This window comes from Miniopterus natalensis, chromosome 9 (genome assembly GCF_054644295.1).
Source record: "Miniopterus natalensis isolate mMinNat1 chromosome 9, mMinNat1.hap1, whole genome shotgun sequence".
Lineage (NCBI taxonomy): Eukaryota > Metazoa > Chordata > Mammalia > Chiroptera > Miniopteridae > Miniopterus > Miniopterus natalensis.
In genome coordinates this window covers 4,261,946-4,274,633 of record NC_142089.1, presented here as the reverse complement: position 1 = coordinate 4,274,633, position 12,688 = coordinate 4,261,946, and the positions used below count along the sequence as shown (strand labels likewise).

The following is a 12,688-nucleotide window of genomic DNA, read 5'->3' as shown; positions in this document are numbered from 1 at the left end:
TGAGATTTCCTTCTGACTAATTATGTCTGTCTTTCCTTGCTATGTATTTTGTTTTCTTTTTTCCCCAGTACATAGTGGGTACTGAAAACATTTATTTTATGAATGAATAAATTCTATAATATTTTGCATTAGGTTTCAGCTGGATTCTTGGGCAGTGAGCGAAAAATAAAATACTAAAGAAAAGTCATCTGAGTACAGGGTAGTGCAGAATCCAATTAAGTAATCTGAAATTTCTACTATATCCTGTAAAAGGGGCAAGTTCTCTAGAGGAAATTTTGTGTCCCAGATGTAAGCAGAACTGTGGTACATAAACTGTCTTAGCTTAATAAATGGGAACCAAAGGTACCTGTGACTGAGCACCTGTATTTTTTAGTTGCTATTGTTATGGTACACAATTTATGAAGAAGTTAGTAATTATGGGGATATTGATATTGCCACTGAGACTTTTTAGGGCCTAAATGAGAATAAAGAATACTACTTTTGATTGTGAGGCTATTTTCATTCCATTCTTGGAGGGCTTGACAGGCTCTTTGGGTGATATAATTGTTTTCTTAGAGAAACTAAGAATTGTGAAGGCTGTTTATTTTTTGTCAGACCATGAACTTTCTTTTTCCTGATTAATTCATGGCAGTGGTTTTTGTTATTTGTAGGTATTGATGTCAAGAAAGGTCGAGGTCGATATATTGACACCTGTATGGTCATCTTTGCCCCCCGCTACCTGTTAGACAATAAATCATCTCACAAGCTTGCCTTTGCACAGAGGGAGTTTGCTAGGGGACAGGTAAGCAGTTTGCTTTTGAAGAATGACTGGTGTACCATTATCTCCCTCCCCATCAGCACTGTAAGTTCTGTGATATGAGGAACCATTTCCTGCCTTGGGTATCCTAAATAGCTTCTGGTAGGGCAAGGCTCAGAGTAGGCACTTAGTAAATATGTGCTGTCTTGATTTGACTTGTTGACCAAAGCCAATAATCCTGTGTTGTAGGGAACAGCCAATCCCGAAGGTTACCTCTCCACGCTTCCTGGCTCCAGCGTGGTGTTCCATTGGCCGCGGAATGACTACGATCAGCTGCTGTGTGTCAGGTTAATGGATGTTCCCAATTGTATTTGGTCTGGAGGCTTTGAAGTCAACAAGAATAATTCCTTCCACATCAACATGAGGTATGTTCAGAAGCTATATTTAGACAAAAAGTAGCTTTGTTTTGAGGCCTGTTAAATAGTAAGTTATAAATACCATATAAATTTTAAATATTTGTAAAGCTATAAATAGTAAGTAGTAAATGGTAATAGTACTGTTCACGAAATGGACACACATGTTTCTGGCTCAGACAAAGGTCTTAAAACTTGCAAAGACCAGGTAAGTTTGAGTGAACTTTTTGATGGAATGAGATATGGGGACTGTCAGCAGTTTTGACTATTGTGCAGTTGCTCTGGTCTTAGGTTACAGGTCGATGGGGTAGCACTGAGCTCATGATTGCCTGCACGTCTGAAAACTCTGCGTTTAGATGGTAATACTGATTGTAAGTGTTTTTACAAAATCTTCTCTCATATCATGCTGTTTCAGTAAATAATCTGGCCTTCTTTGCCAAATCCAGTGACCCTCAGGTCCTTGTTAAGAAAAATCAACCAAATTTAGTCTCAACTAGCACAGGATGACTTTTCTTTCTGCTTTTATCAAATGCTTTTTATTTATTTATTTTATTATTATTTTTAATTTATTGTTGAGAGTGTTACAGGTGTCCCATTTTTTTCTCCCCAATTGACCCCTTCCACTTTGCTCCCACCCCCTCCCCAGGACTTTACCCCATTATTGACTGTGTCCATGGGTTATACATATATGCATATAACTTCTTTGGTTAATCTCTTCCCAGCTTCTACCCCCTTTCCCTCTTTCCTCTGAAATATGATCGTCTATTGCATGTGTCAATGTCTCTGGATCTATTTAGTTTGTCAGATACTTTTGTTCATTAGCTTCTTCTTAAAGAAGACCCTTCAACTTTTCCTGTAGTGCTGGTCTGGTGGTGATGAATTCCTTTAGCTTTTTCTTATCTGTGAAGCTCTTTATCTGACCTTCCATTCTAAATGATAGCTTTGCTGGGTAGAGCAATCTTGGTTGTAGTTCCATGTTTTTCATCACTTGGAATATTTCTTGCCACTCCCTTCTGGCCTGCAAGGTTTCTGTTGAGAAATCAGCTGACAGTCGTATGGGTGCTCCCTTGTGTGTAACTAACTGCTTTTCTCTTGCTGCTTTTAAGATTCTCTCTTTGTCTTTAACCTTCAGCATTTTAATTATGATGTGTCTTGGTGTGGGCCTCTTTGGGTTCCTCTTGTTTGGGACCCTCTGTGCTTCCTGGACTTGTAAGTCTATTTCTTTCCCCAGGTGGGGGAAGTTTTCTGTAATTATTTTTTCAAATAGGTTTTCAATTTCTTGGTCTCTCTCTTCCCCTTCTGGCACCCCAATAATACGAATGTTGGGCCTCTTGCAGTTGTCCCAGAGTCTCCTTAAACTATCTTCATATTTCTGGATTCTTTTTTCTTTTTGCTCTTCTGGTTGGGTGTTTTTTGTTTCCTCATGTTCCAAATTGCTGATTTGATTCTCAGCGTCCTCTACTCTACTGTTGATCCCCTGAAAATTATTCTTCATTTCAGTTTGTGTAGCCTTCATTTCAAATTGATACTTTATTATGTCATCGATTTTCTCAGTTATTTCCCTAATAGTATGCTTCAACATCCTTATAAACAAAATTCTGAACTCTGTATCTGTTAGCTCGCTTGGATCTATTTCATTTAGTTCCTCTTCTAGAGATTTCTTCTGTTCTTTCCTTTGTGACATGTTTCTTTTCCTCCACATTTTGGCTGCTTCCAGGTGTTTGTTTCTATGTATTAGGTAGAGCTGCTATGTCTCCTGGAATTGGTAGAGTGGCTTTGTGTAGTAGGTGTCCTGTAGGGTGCAGTGGCTCAGCCTCCCCAGTCACCTGAGCTGGGCCTTCTAGGTGCTCCCCTGTGTGGGCTGTGTGCACTGTCCTGTTGTAGTTGAGCCTTGGTTGCTGTTGGCGTCCCTGGGAGGAATTGACCCCCCAGCCAATCAGCTGTGAGGACCAGCTGCAGCTACAGCCAAAGAGCTGCTGTGCTGGAGACACCCCTTTGGATCAGGATTTATTTCAGTGGGGCTTTGGTGTTCACCAAGTGCACCCCTTGAGTGTGTCACTTGTGGATGTGGTAGGGTTGTAATCCAGCGTGGTCGAGTCTGACCACCAGGTGCACTGTCTCTGGGCCTTCCCGGGAGGTGCAAAGTCAGCTTCTGCCAGTGCCTTGCCCAGGGCCACCCAGCATGAGCTACACAGCAAACTGTAGTTGGCTGCTACTTGTGCTGGGCTTGGAGGAGCCCAGGAGAGGCCAAGCTATGAGCCATTGCAGCTGCTGCTAGTGCCAGGCCTGGGGCCACTTATCAAGCCATATAGGGCCCGCTGCTGCTTGTTTGAGAGATTTTAGGAAAGTCCTAAGCATGAGGCTCGAGAAGCCACTTGCAGAGAAAAGACCCTGGAACTGGCCTGGATGAGCTGCAGGTGGGGAGGGGCTGGGCCTCCGGGAATCACGAGGTGGGGCCAAAGGCGTGAGTCACGTGCTGGCAATTCAGATATGGCGCCTACCTGCCAGCTGCATGGGGGGAGGACTCGCCAAAGGAGCAGTGGCCTCTGCCAGCCCTTCTGCCTGGGAGGAAGCTGCTCCTCCACCTCTTGCCCCGATTTCAGGCAGGTTAGTTCCTCCCCAAGTGTCCTAGGTCCTTTCAGGCTGCTGCTGGGCTCTGGGCTCAGAGGGCACATGTCTCAGTCCGTGCGCAGGCCCTTAAGAGGAGAGCTTGGGGCTCCCGCAGCCTCCACGACCCTCAGTGACAGTCCTCAATGGTTTCATAGCCTGGAGTTGTGGGGACGTCTCTTCCTGGCCTTGGAGCCCTGGGCTGGGGCCCTGCTGTGGGGTTGGGACCCCTCATTCCTCCAGGAAACCCCCGCCGCTGAGATTCCCTCCTGGGTTTCAACCTCAGCACCGGGTGTGGGCCTGGGGCCGCATCTCCGAGATCCAGCCCCCGATCTGCCCGCGTCTCCGCCCGTCCTACCGCTTTGGGTGCTTCTTCAGTTCCCTGGTTGTGGAGCTTCTGTTCAGCCAGATTTCAGGAGGTTCTGAGTGATGGTGGTTCCGTATTTTAGTTGTGATTTTGATGTGGTTGCGGGAGGTGGCAGGTGCCACTGCTCCCTATGCCGCCATCTTGTTTCTCTTCCTCAAATGCTTTTTAAAAACTATTGCAAGGTTTTTTGTAATTTGTGGTAAGATACCATATGAGAAAAATAACATCAGGACCCAGAGATGGTTCTGTGGGCTTCAGATACATAAAATTTACCACCTTAACCATTTTTAAGTTCACTAGCGTAAAGTACATTCATATAGTTGTGCAACCACTTTCCAAACTTTTTATCTTGCAAAACCGAAACTCTATACCCATTAAACAACAAGAACTCATTTCTTCCCTCTCCAGCCCCTGTTCTACCTTCTCTGAATGTGACTACTTTAGGTATCTCAGATAAGTGGAATCATACAGTATCTGTCTTTTTGTGAGTGGCTTATTTCATGTGGCATAATGTCCTCAAGGTTAATCTGCATTGTCACATGTGTCAGAATTTCCTTCTTCTTTAAGGCTGAATAATATTCCATTTTATGGATATAGCACATTCTGATTATCAGTTGATTCGCTGATGAAACTTGGGGTGTGTCTATCTTTTGGTTATTGTGAACAGTGCTGCTCTGAACATGGGTATACAGATACCTCTTTGAGACCCTGCTTTCTGGGTCTATACTCAGAAGAGAAATTGTTGGTTTATATGATCATTCCAATTTTATTTCTTTGAGGAGCTGCTGTACTGTTTTCCATAGCAGCGTCACTATTTATGTTTCAGCCAGCAGTGCACAAGGTTTCCAGTTTCTCCACATCTTTGCTAACCCTTGTTGTTTTCTGCTTTTTTGATAGAGTCATCCTGCTGGGTGGGGTGATATCTCACTGTGGTTTTGATTCACATGTCCCTGATGATTAGTGATGCTGAGCTTCTTTTCATGTGCTTGTTGGCCATTTGTACATCTTTGGAGAGATGTCTGTTCCAGTCCTTTGCCCATTATTGAATTGTGTTGTTTGTTTTTTTGTTGTTGAGTTGTAGATGTCCTTTGTATATTCTGGATATTAACCCATTATGAGATACATGATTTGCATGTATTTTCTCCCATTGCTTACACTGACTTTTTACTCTGTTGACTATATTACTCTGTTTTGTAATGTACAGAAGTTTTTAATTTTGGTGTACTCCAAATGACCTATTTTAACTTTTGTTGTCTCTGCTTTTGGTATCATATCCAAGAAATCATTGCCAAATCCAGTGTCATGAAGCTTTTCCCCTGTGTTTTCTTCTGAGTGCTGTATAGTTTTGGCTCTTACATTTAGGTCTTTGATCCATTTTGAGTTAATATTTGCATATGGTGTAAAATAAAGGTTCAACTCCACTTTTTTGTTTCTGGATACACAGTTTTCCCAAAATTTGTTGAAAAGACTCTCTTTTCCCAATGGAATGGTCTTGGCACCATTGTCAAAAATTATTTGACTCTGTATGTGAGGGTTTACTTCTAGGCTCTCTGTCTCATTTGTCCATATGTCTGTCTGTATGCCAGTATCACACTGTTTTGATTAGTAGCCTTATAATAAGTTTTGAAATCAGGAAGTGTGAGACCTCTAACTTTGTTTTTTTTTTCAAGAATATTTTGGCTATTTGGAGTCCCTTGAGATTCCATCTGAATTTTCAGATGAATTTTTCTGTTTTTGGGGAAAAAACTTTGGATTTTTATAAGGATTGCATTAAGTCTGTAAATCCACTTTGGGTAGCATGGACACCTTAAGAATATTAAGTCTTCCAGTCCATGAACAAGGATCCCTCCCCATTTGTTCGTGTTCCCTTCACTTTTTCCTCTCAAGTGCTTTTGAAGGTAAAAACACTGAAATCATTGCTATTTCAATACATTTAGAAGCAAAATTTAATCTTTTATACTTATAGCTAGTTCTTCATTGAGAACACTATTTGTAAGGGAACAGAAAAATAATAGATGATACAAAATAGTATCTATAGGTGATTTTTTAAAAAATGTATTATCTGCCCTGGCCAGTGTAGCTTAGTTGGGTGGGCATCATCCTGTGCATGGAAAGGTTGTTGGTTTGATTCCTGGTCATGGCACATGCCAGAGTTACGGGATTTATCGCCGGTAGGGGACATGCAGGAAGCACCCAATGAATGTTTCATTCTCGCATCGATGTTTCTCTCTCTCTCTCTCTCTCTCTCTCTCTCTCTCCCTCCCTCCCCCCTCCTCCCTCCCTCCCTCCCTCCCTCCCTCCCTCCCTCCCTCCCTCTAAAAATTAATAAAAATTTTTTTTTTAAAAATGCGTTATCTGAGGGTTTATTTTCTTTCTTTCCCTCCAGTATAAGTGAAAGTTTATTTAGAAAGTCACAGAGGTAGAAAAAGTGAGCCACCTGGGCTGTGTGGGCTCAGGAAACAAGTTACAGAGGCAGAAGAAGGGCCCTTGGAGCATAGGAGAGAGCAAAGGTCCAGGCCTTGATGAAAGGAGTGGGGGGGGGGGGGGGTGGAGGAGTGGGGGCGGGGCAAGGCATTGGCCTGAGACACAGAGAAAGAACTCTATTTTATTTTACTTTATTGACAGCCCTTAGTAGAATTAATTACATCTGGTGTAGTGGTTTTCAAGCTGTGGTTTAAGGAGCAGTTGAGGTCTAAGCAGGTGACTTTAGGGGCCCAGGGAGCCAAGTGGGCAGATCTTTGGTGCCCTCCTTCCTTCTTCAGCCAGAACTCTTGTCTCTCAGTGTCACGTGTTTTCCCCAAGGTTTCCCTAGGTGTCAGTGGAGGGGGAGCAGGAGTTCTGTAGCTAAAACCACCATTGGTGTATGTTCCTCCTGGGAGGCAGATGTCCAGATCTGTTGTGTTAGAAGGGGAGGCCAATTTGAAATTAAATAAAAAAGCTACTCATAATTACTTCTAAAAAAAGAAGGAAAGTAAGTGAAAGGTGTGGAGGTGGAGAAGCAGATGATGAGGACCTTGTTAATGCTTTAGAAATGCAGCCCTAAAGTACTGAGCAGGGACCTATGCCATCTGTTTTCTCTACTTTTCCCATCTTGTCATTTGGAAACAGCTTAAGCCTACAGAAAACGTATGTGTTGTATAATGAAGATCCCTTCATCTTTTACCTAGATTTATTACATTTCAGCATTTTGCTGAGTTCTTGCTCTCTCTCCACACATACACACTTTTTTCCCTGAACCATGTGAAAGTGAATTGAAGTCATCATGGTACTTCTGCCATAAAAACTTCACTCATCACCTAAACACAAGGGCATTTTTCTAAATATACTAATATTACACGCTGAAGAAATTTAATATTGATTTGTTTTCTAATAAATAGTTCTTTAAAATGCCCTTCATAGCAACCCCCTACCCTGGTATAGGACTCAGTCAAGGATCATGAATTTTGTTTGGCCAATGCATCTCACCTCCTGTAATCTAGAATCGCCCCAGTTTTCCTTTTTAGTCTTTATTGACATTGACATTTTTAAAGGGTTCAAGCCGGTGTCTTATAGAGTGTCCCATTTTCTGGATTTTCTTGATAGTTTCCTAATATAGATTTGGGTCAGACATTTTAGGTAAGAATACTATATGTGTGGTATGGCATGTTTCCTGTTGCATCTCATTGGGAGGCCTGTGGCGTGATGTCTGTTGGTCGCATCATTGATGATGTTGCTAAATTCCATCATTACTTGGTTAGGGTGGTCTCTACCAGGTCTTTCTTACAAAGTTACCTTTTCTTCTTTGTAAACAAAAAAATCCTTGGGGGATAATTTGAAACTGTGTGTATATTGTTTCCTGAAAACCTTTCTCTCTATGGTTTGATGGTTCCTACCTGTATCAGTTATTGGTGGTTGCAAAATGGTGGTTTTCTAATTCTCTCATGTCTTCTACATTAACTGATATTCTTCTGTAAAGAAGAGTTTTCTGTTCCCTCCAGTGATATATCTTTATTTAAATATATGCATACTTATTTTTACGTATATTTATGCAAATATATATACGTTATGATCACATACCGGTACCTCCATTGCACAGGATTCTTCCTCACTTGCCCTCGTCCTACAGTGAGAATCCTCGTTATCAGGAACATCAGTATATTAGTTTGAACCATATGAAATTGCTCTTTGTCTAGGCCAAAAATAGTCTAGTATCAATAATTCTTTGTAGTTCAACCAATATTTGCTCATTTGCTACACTGACCCCATTATCCCAAACAAACCCACTAAGTAAAATTTGTATATCTTGCTGTGCAGTTACAACGTGCTGTTAAAAAGTTTCTTGAATAGATTCTTTTGTGTGTGATTATAACTCAATTCCTACCTTTTCAATGTGATCAAAGAACACACAGCAGTATTGATTGAGGTACAAGCAATATTGTGATTGCAGGAAGTATGAGAGGAAAGTGAACTGTAACTTGTCTTCTCCATTTTATGCAGCCTCTCTTGTTTCCTTTTTCTACAGAGACACCTTGGGAAAATGCTTCTTCCTGCGTGTGGAAATTACACTTCGAGGAGCTACCTATAGGATCTCCTTTAGTGACACAGATCAGTTGCCCCCTCCTTTCCGAATTGACAACTTTTCTAAGGTATCAAGTGGAGTTTGGTGCCAGTTTGGCTGTTTCATGTGACGAGGGTGGAGTGTGTACTGCCCTTCAGATAAAGATGGAATGTATTTTAAACTTGGGTATGCCTGGCCAGGCGTGGCTCAGCGGTTGAGCATCGACCTAGGATCCAGGCAATTGGAGTTCGATTCCCGGTCAGGGCACGTGCCCGGATTATGGCCTAGGTAGCCGATCAGTGACTCTCTCATCATTGATATTTCTATCTCTCTCCCTCCCTCTCCTTTCCTCTCTCTGAAATCAATAAAAAAATAAAAAATAAATAAATAAACTTGGGTATAAACAAAGCCATACAGGGATCTCTAGCTAGACAACCCTAGGCACCCTCATCCTTAGGAGGTGGTTTCCTCTGGTTATCTTGATTGCTGGGCAGCCATACCCAGAAGACTTGCCAGCCACCAGTGCTCATTGTGATTATTAGATTGTTTGGTCGACATGGGGTCCCCTGTAGACATTCCAACAAAGAGAGGAACCAGAGTCAGATTGTCCAGTGACAGTGGGAATGGGCAGCTCCACCATTACTTAGTTGCAGTGAGCATTTTTATAAATCTTACAAATAAAGCCAGACTGGAAATCATTAGAGCCTATTTTAAATTATGCCTTTGAATTACAACATCTTATAACATGTGACTTTCTGTAGCTGAATTCCAAAATTTCTATGCTTTTCTATGCTCAGAGTTTAGCACAAGGGTGAGGGTAGAAGAGGCGCCATTGAAAGGATAGAATCGCTCCCCCTTGGTATTGGGATGGCAAAGCTTCTTAAAGCCCTTTGTCCAACAGGCTATAGCCTGTGTCCTTTAATCGGTGGGCTTTTATAATTCAGAAGGTGATTAAAAAGGCATTTGAAGATGCAAGATGATGAAACTCTTGTGGTTGTACCATTTCATTTGGGAAGGACCTGGAGCTTAAACCTAGGAAGTGCTGAATCACTTTCCACTAACACCAATCTGAATGAAGCCCTCTTTTTCCTTCTGCTGTTACTCTAGGTCCCGGTTGTCTTTACTCAGCATGGTGTAGCCGAGCCCAGGCTCCGAACTGAAGTGAAACCCATGACCTCATTGGACTACGCCTGGGACGAACCTGCCCTGCCACCGTTTATCACTCTGACTGTGAAAGGGGCAGGCTCCTCTGAGATCAGCTGCAACATGAATGACTTCCAGGATAACCGACAGCTTTATTATGAAAATTTCATTTACATAGCTGCTACCTACACATTTTCTGGGTAATTCTGGGTTAAAGTACTGCCCCTGTAAAGCAGAAGGCTCTGATTATTAACCAGTTTTAAACTCTAAGCAGTTCTCAGGAGGCTGAAGGATGAAGGAAGATTCCTTCCATTTTTTACCAAATCCTAGGCTCAGGATCTGTCTCAAGAAGTCTTCAGTCTAAACCCTTGTCTTCTGGCTAGATTAAACTTTACCCAACGAGGCAGGAGTCTTCTCTTTCTAAAGGTCCCCCCCCCGTAATCCATCTTTGTATTTAATAACTCCTCCAAAAGATGTTATTCTTATAATATCTGTAAAAGTTGTTATTCTTCTAATATCTCTTGCTGTAAGTTATTCTTTTTATGGATTTTTAAAATTCCTTGCTACTGCTTTTATCTCTTTCCTCTTTTGAAATTTAATAATAATCCCAATTATTCAAGTCATCATTTCAACTTCCCTCTCCCATTGAGAAGACTGATTAAACAGACACTTCAGGATCTATCTTAATATCCACCTAAAGCCAAGCAAAGGAGCTTAACTTGGCAGTAATTCCAATTACCTTAGAATTCTAATCGTCACTGATCTGACTGGTTGTATTTAGAAAGCGTAGGTGAAAAATAGGGAGTTTATTCTAATTTTCCTGTGAGATTGGTACATAGAGATTCAAAACATTGGGCTTTCAAAACTCATTCCACCAACCAGTAAAGAAAATGTATGGTTTCTGTGCTGGTTACAGGGCCAATTCTAAAGTTTATCCATGAAGAAACAGGGAAAAGAGCTGAATCTTTACCATAGCAGATATAAACCACTGGATGAATGGCATGTAAAGTCATGGTCCTTTCCAAAACGTTCTGGATAATTTTGCTTATTTTTGTATGTTCCCAATGCCCATAAAATAATCTCCTGGTCTGTATGGTAGCTCTCGCCCACCTAGAGCCCGGATTTCACAGGGATGCGCCTCAAGGCACCTGGCTTAGCTTTCCTTGTTTGTTGCAGTTCTCCAGTGCCAGTCGTGCTGGGATGCTTATCTTGTTATAATTCAGTCCGTCGTGTTTGTTTGTTTCATTTTAAAGAGTAAGACAACCCACAGTGAGGCACACTTAAGGTTTTAGTGCCTGAAAAACAAGTTCTTAATCTGGTCCTGATCATGCTTTTCCCTTGATGTTCTTATGTTAAATTCCAGCAGTTAGTAAGCTCTTTGACTGAGAATCTAAGGGAGGATTATGAGTTTAATGGGCTGAGCATTTACGGAGCAGATAAAAGACAAGCTCCTGGGAATCTTGGTGTACTGAGAGGTTGGAGCATATGAAATACTGTTTCTTGGCGCTTTAGAAGAGAACTAATGGTGGGGGAGAACACTAGTTTTGTTTTGTTGTATTTTATTTTAAATTGTGGTGGAAGTCACGTAACATAAAAGTAACCATTTTAAAGTGAACAATTCAGTGGCGCTTTAGTGCATTCATGATGTTGCGCAATCTTTATCTAGTTCCAAAGCATTTCCACCACCCTAAAAAGAAACCCCAGCGCCATTAAGCATGCTCCTCTTACCCTCTTCTCCCAGCCCCTGGCAACCACCAGTCTGTTTTCTGTCTCTAAGGATTTATCTATTCCAAGTATTTCATATCATTTGAATCATAAAATAGGTGACCTTTTGTGTCTGGCGGCTTTCACGTCGCGTAATATTTCCAAGGTTCACTGTAGCATGTATCCGTATTTCATTCCTGTTACCGCTGAATGATAGTCCGTTGTGTGGACGTACGGCATTTCGCTTGTCCATTCATTCATTGCTGGACATTTGTGTTATCTCTGCCTTTTGGAATTGTGGACAGCGCCACGATCCATGTGCCGATACTTGTATTTGTTTAAGTACTTGTTTTTCAGTCTTTTGTATATATACCTAGAAATGGACTTGCTGGGTTCTATGGTAATTCTATATGTAAGTTTTTGAGGACCTGCTATACTGTTTTCCATAGGAGCTGAACCATTTTACATTCCTACAGCTGGGTACAAGGGTTCCAGTTCCTTCTTAGCTGAAGCAGCTGGTTATTTTCTGTTTCTCTTTTTCTTTTTTTTTATTGTAGCCATCTTACTGGGTGTATAGTGGTATCTCCTTATGGTTGTGATTTGTGTTTCCTTAATAACTAATGGTGCTGAGGATCTTTTCACGTGCTTACTGGCCATTTATATGTCTTTGGAGAAATGCCTATTCAAGCCCTTTACCCATTTAAAAATTTGCCTTTTTGCCTTTTCATTGTTAAATTTTAACCATTCCTTATATAAAAGGATACACATCCATACCAGATATATGATTAGCAAATATCTTCTACTATTCTGTGCGTTGTCATTTTGCTTTCTTGATGGTATCCTTTGAAGGACAAAAGTTTTTAATTTTGTTGAAATCTAATTTACCTATTTTTTTGTTACTTGTGCTTTTGGTGTCATGAAAACTAGTTTTTAACTTTGAATTTATCAGTCCCTTTTTTTGATGAAGAGATTAATGAGAACAGGAGAATAATCTAAATAGAGTCTCATATGAAATACCCCAAAGTGTAGCTGGGCTTCAATATCCATAAAGCTTAGGATTCTTACGCCACAGGAAAACGTAAGAGGGTTGAATTGCAGGAAGGTGATTGTGAACCCTTCATTTCCTTTCACCCCAGAGGGACTTCTGGTTTCTTGCTGAGACTTGGGGATGTAGTGATGCT

The 12,688-nt window shown here is 41.3% G+C and overlaps 1 protein-coding gene across 2 annotated transcripts in view; it reads left to right on the top strand.

Moving 5' to 3' along the window:
• VPS13D (vacuolar protein sorting 13 homolog D) overlaps positions 1 to 12,688 on the top strand; it is a 208,616-nt gene that overhangs the window by 98,263 nt on the left and 97,665 nt on the right. For both annotated transcript variants that reach the window (XM_016205659.2, XM_016205658.2), the window contains 4 exons: positions 651 to 781; positions 986 to 1,161; positions 8,625 to 8,748; positions 9,768 to 10,003. In XM_016205659.2, the coding sequence (XP_016061145.2) occupies positions 651 to 781; positions 986 to 1,161; positions 8,625 to 8,748; positions 9,768 to 10,003 (667 nt within the window). The remainder of the gene's footprint in view (positions 1 to 650; positions 782 to 985; positions 1,162 to 8,624; positions 8,749 to 9,767; positions 10,004 to 12,688) is intronic.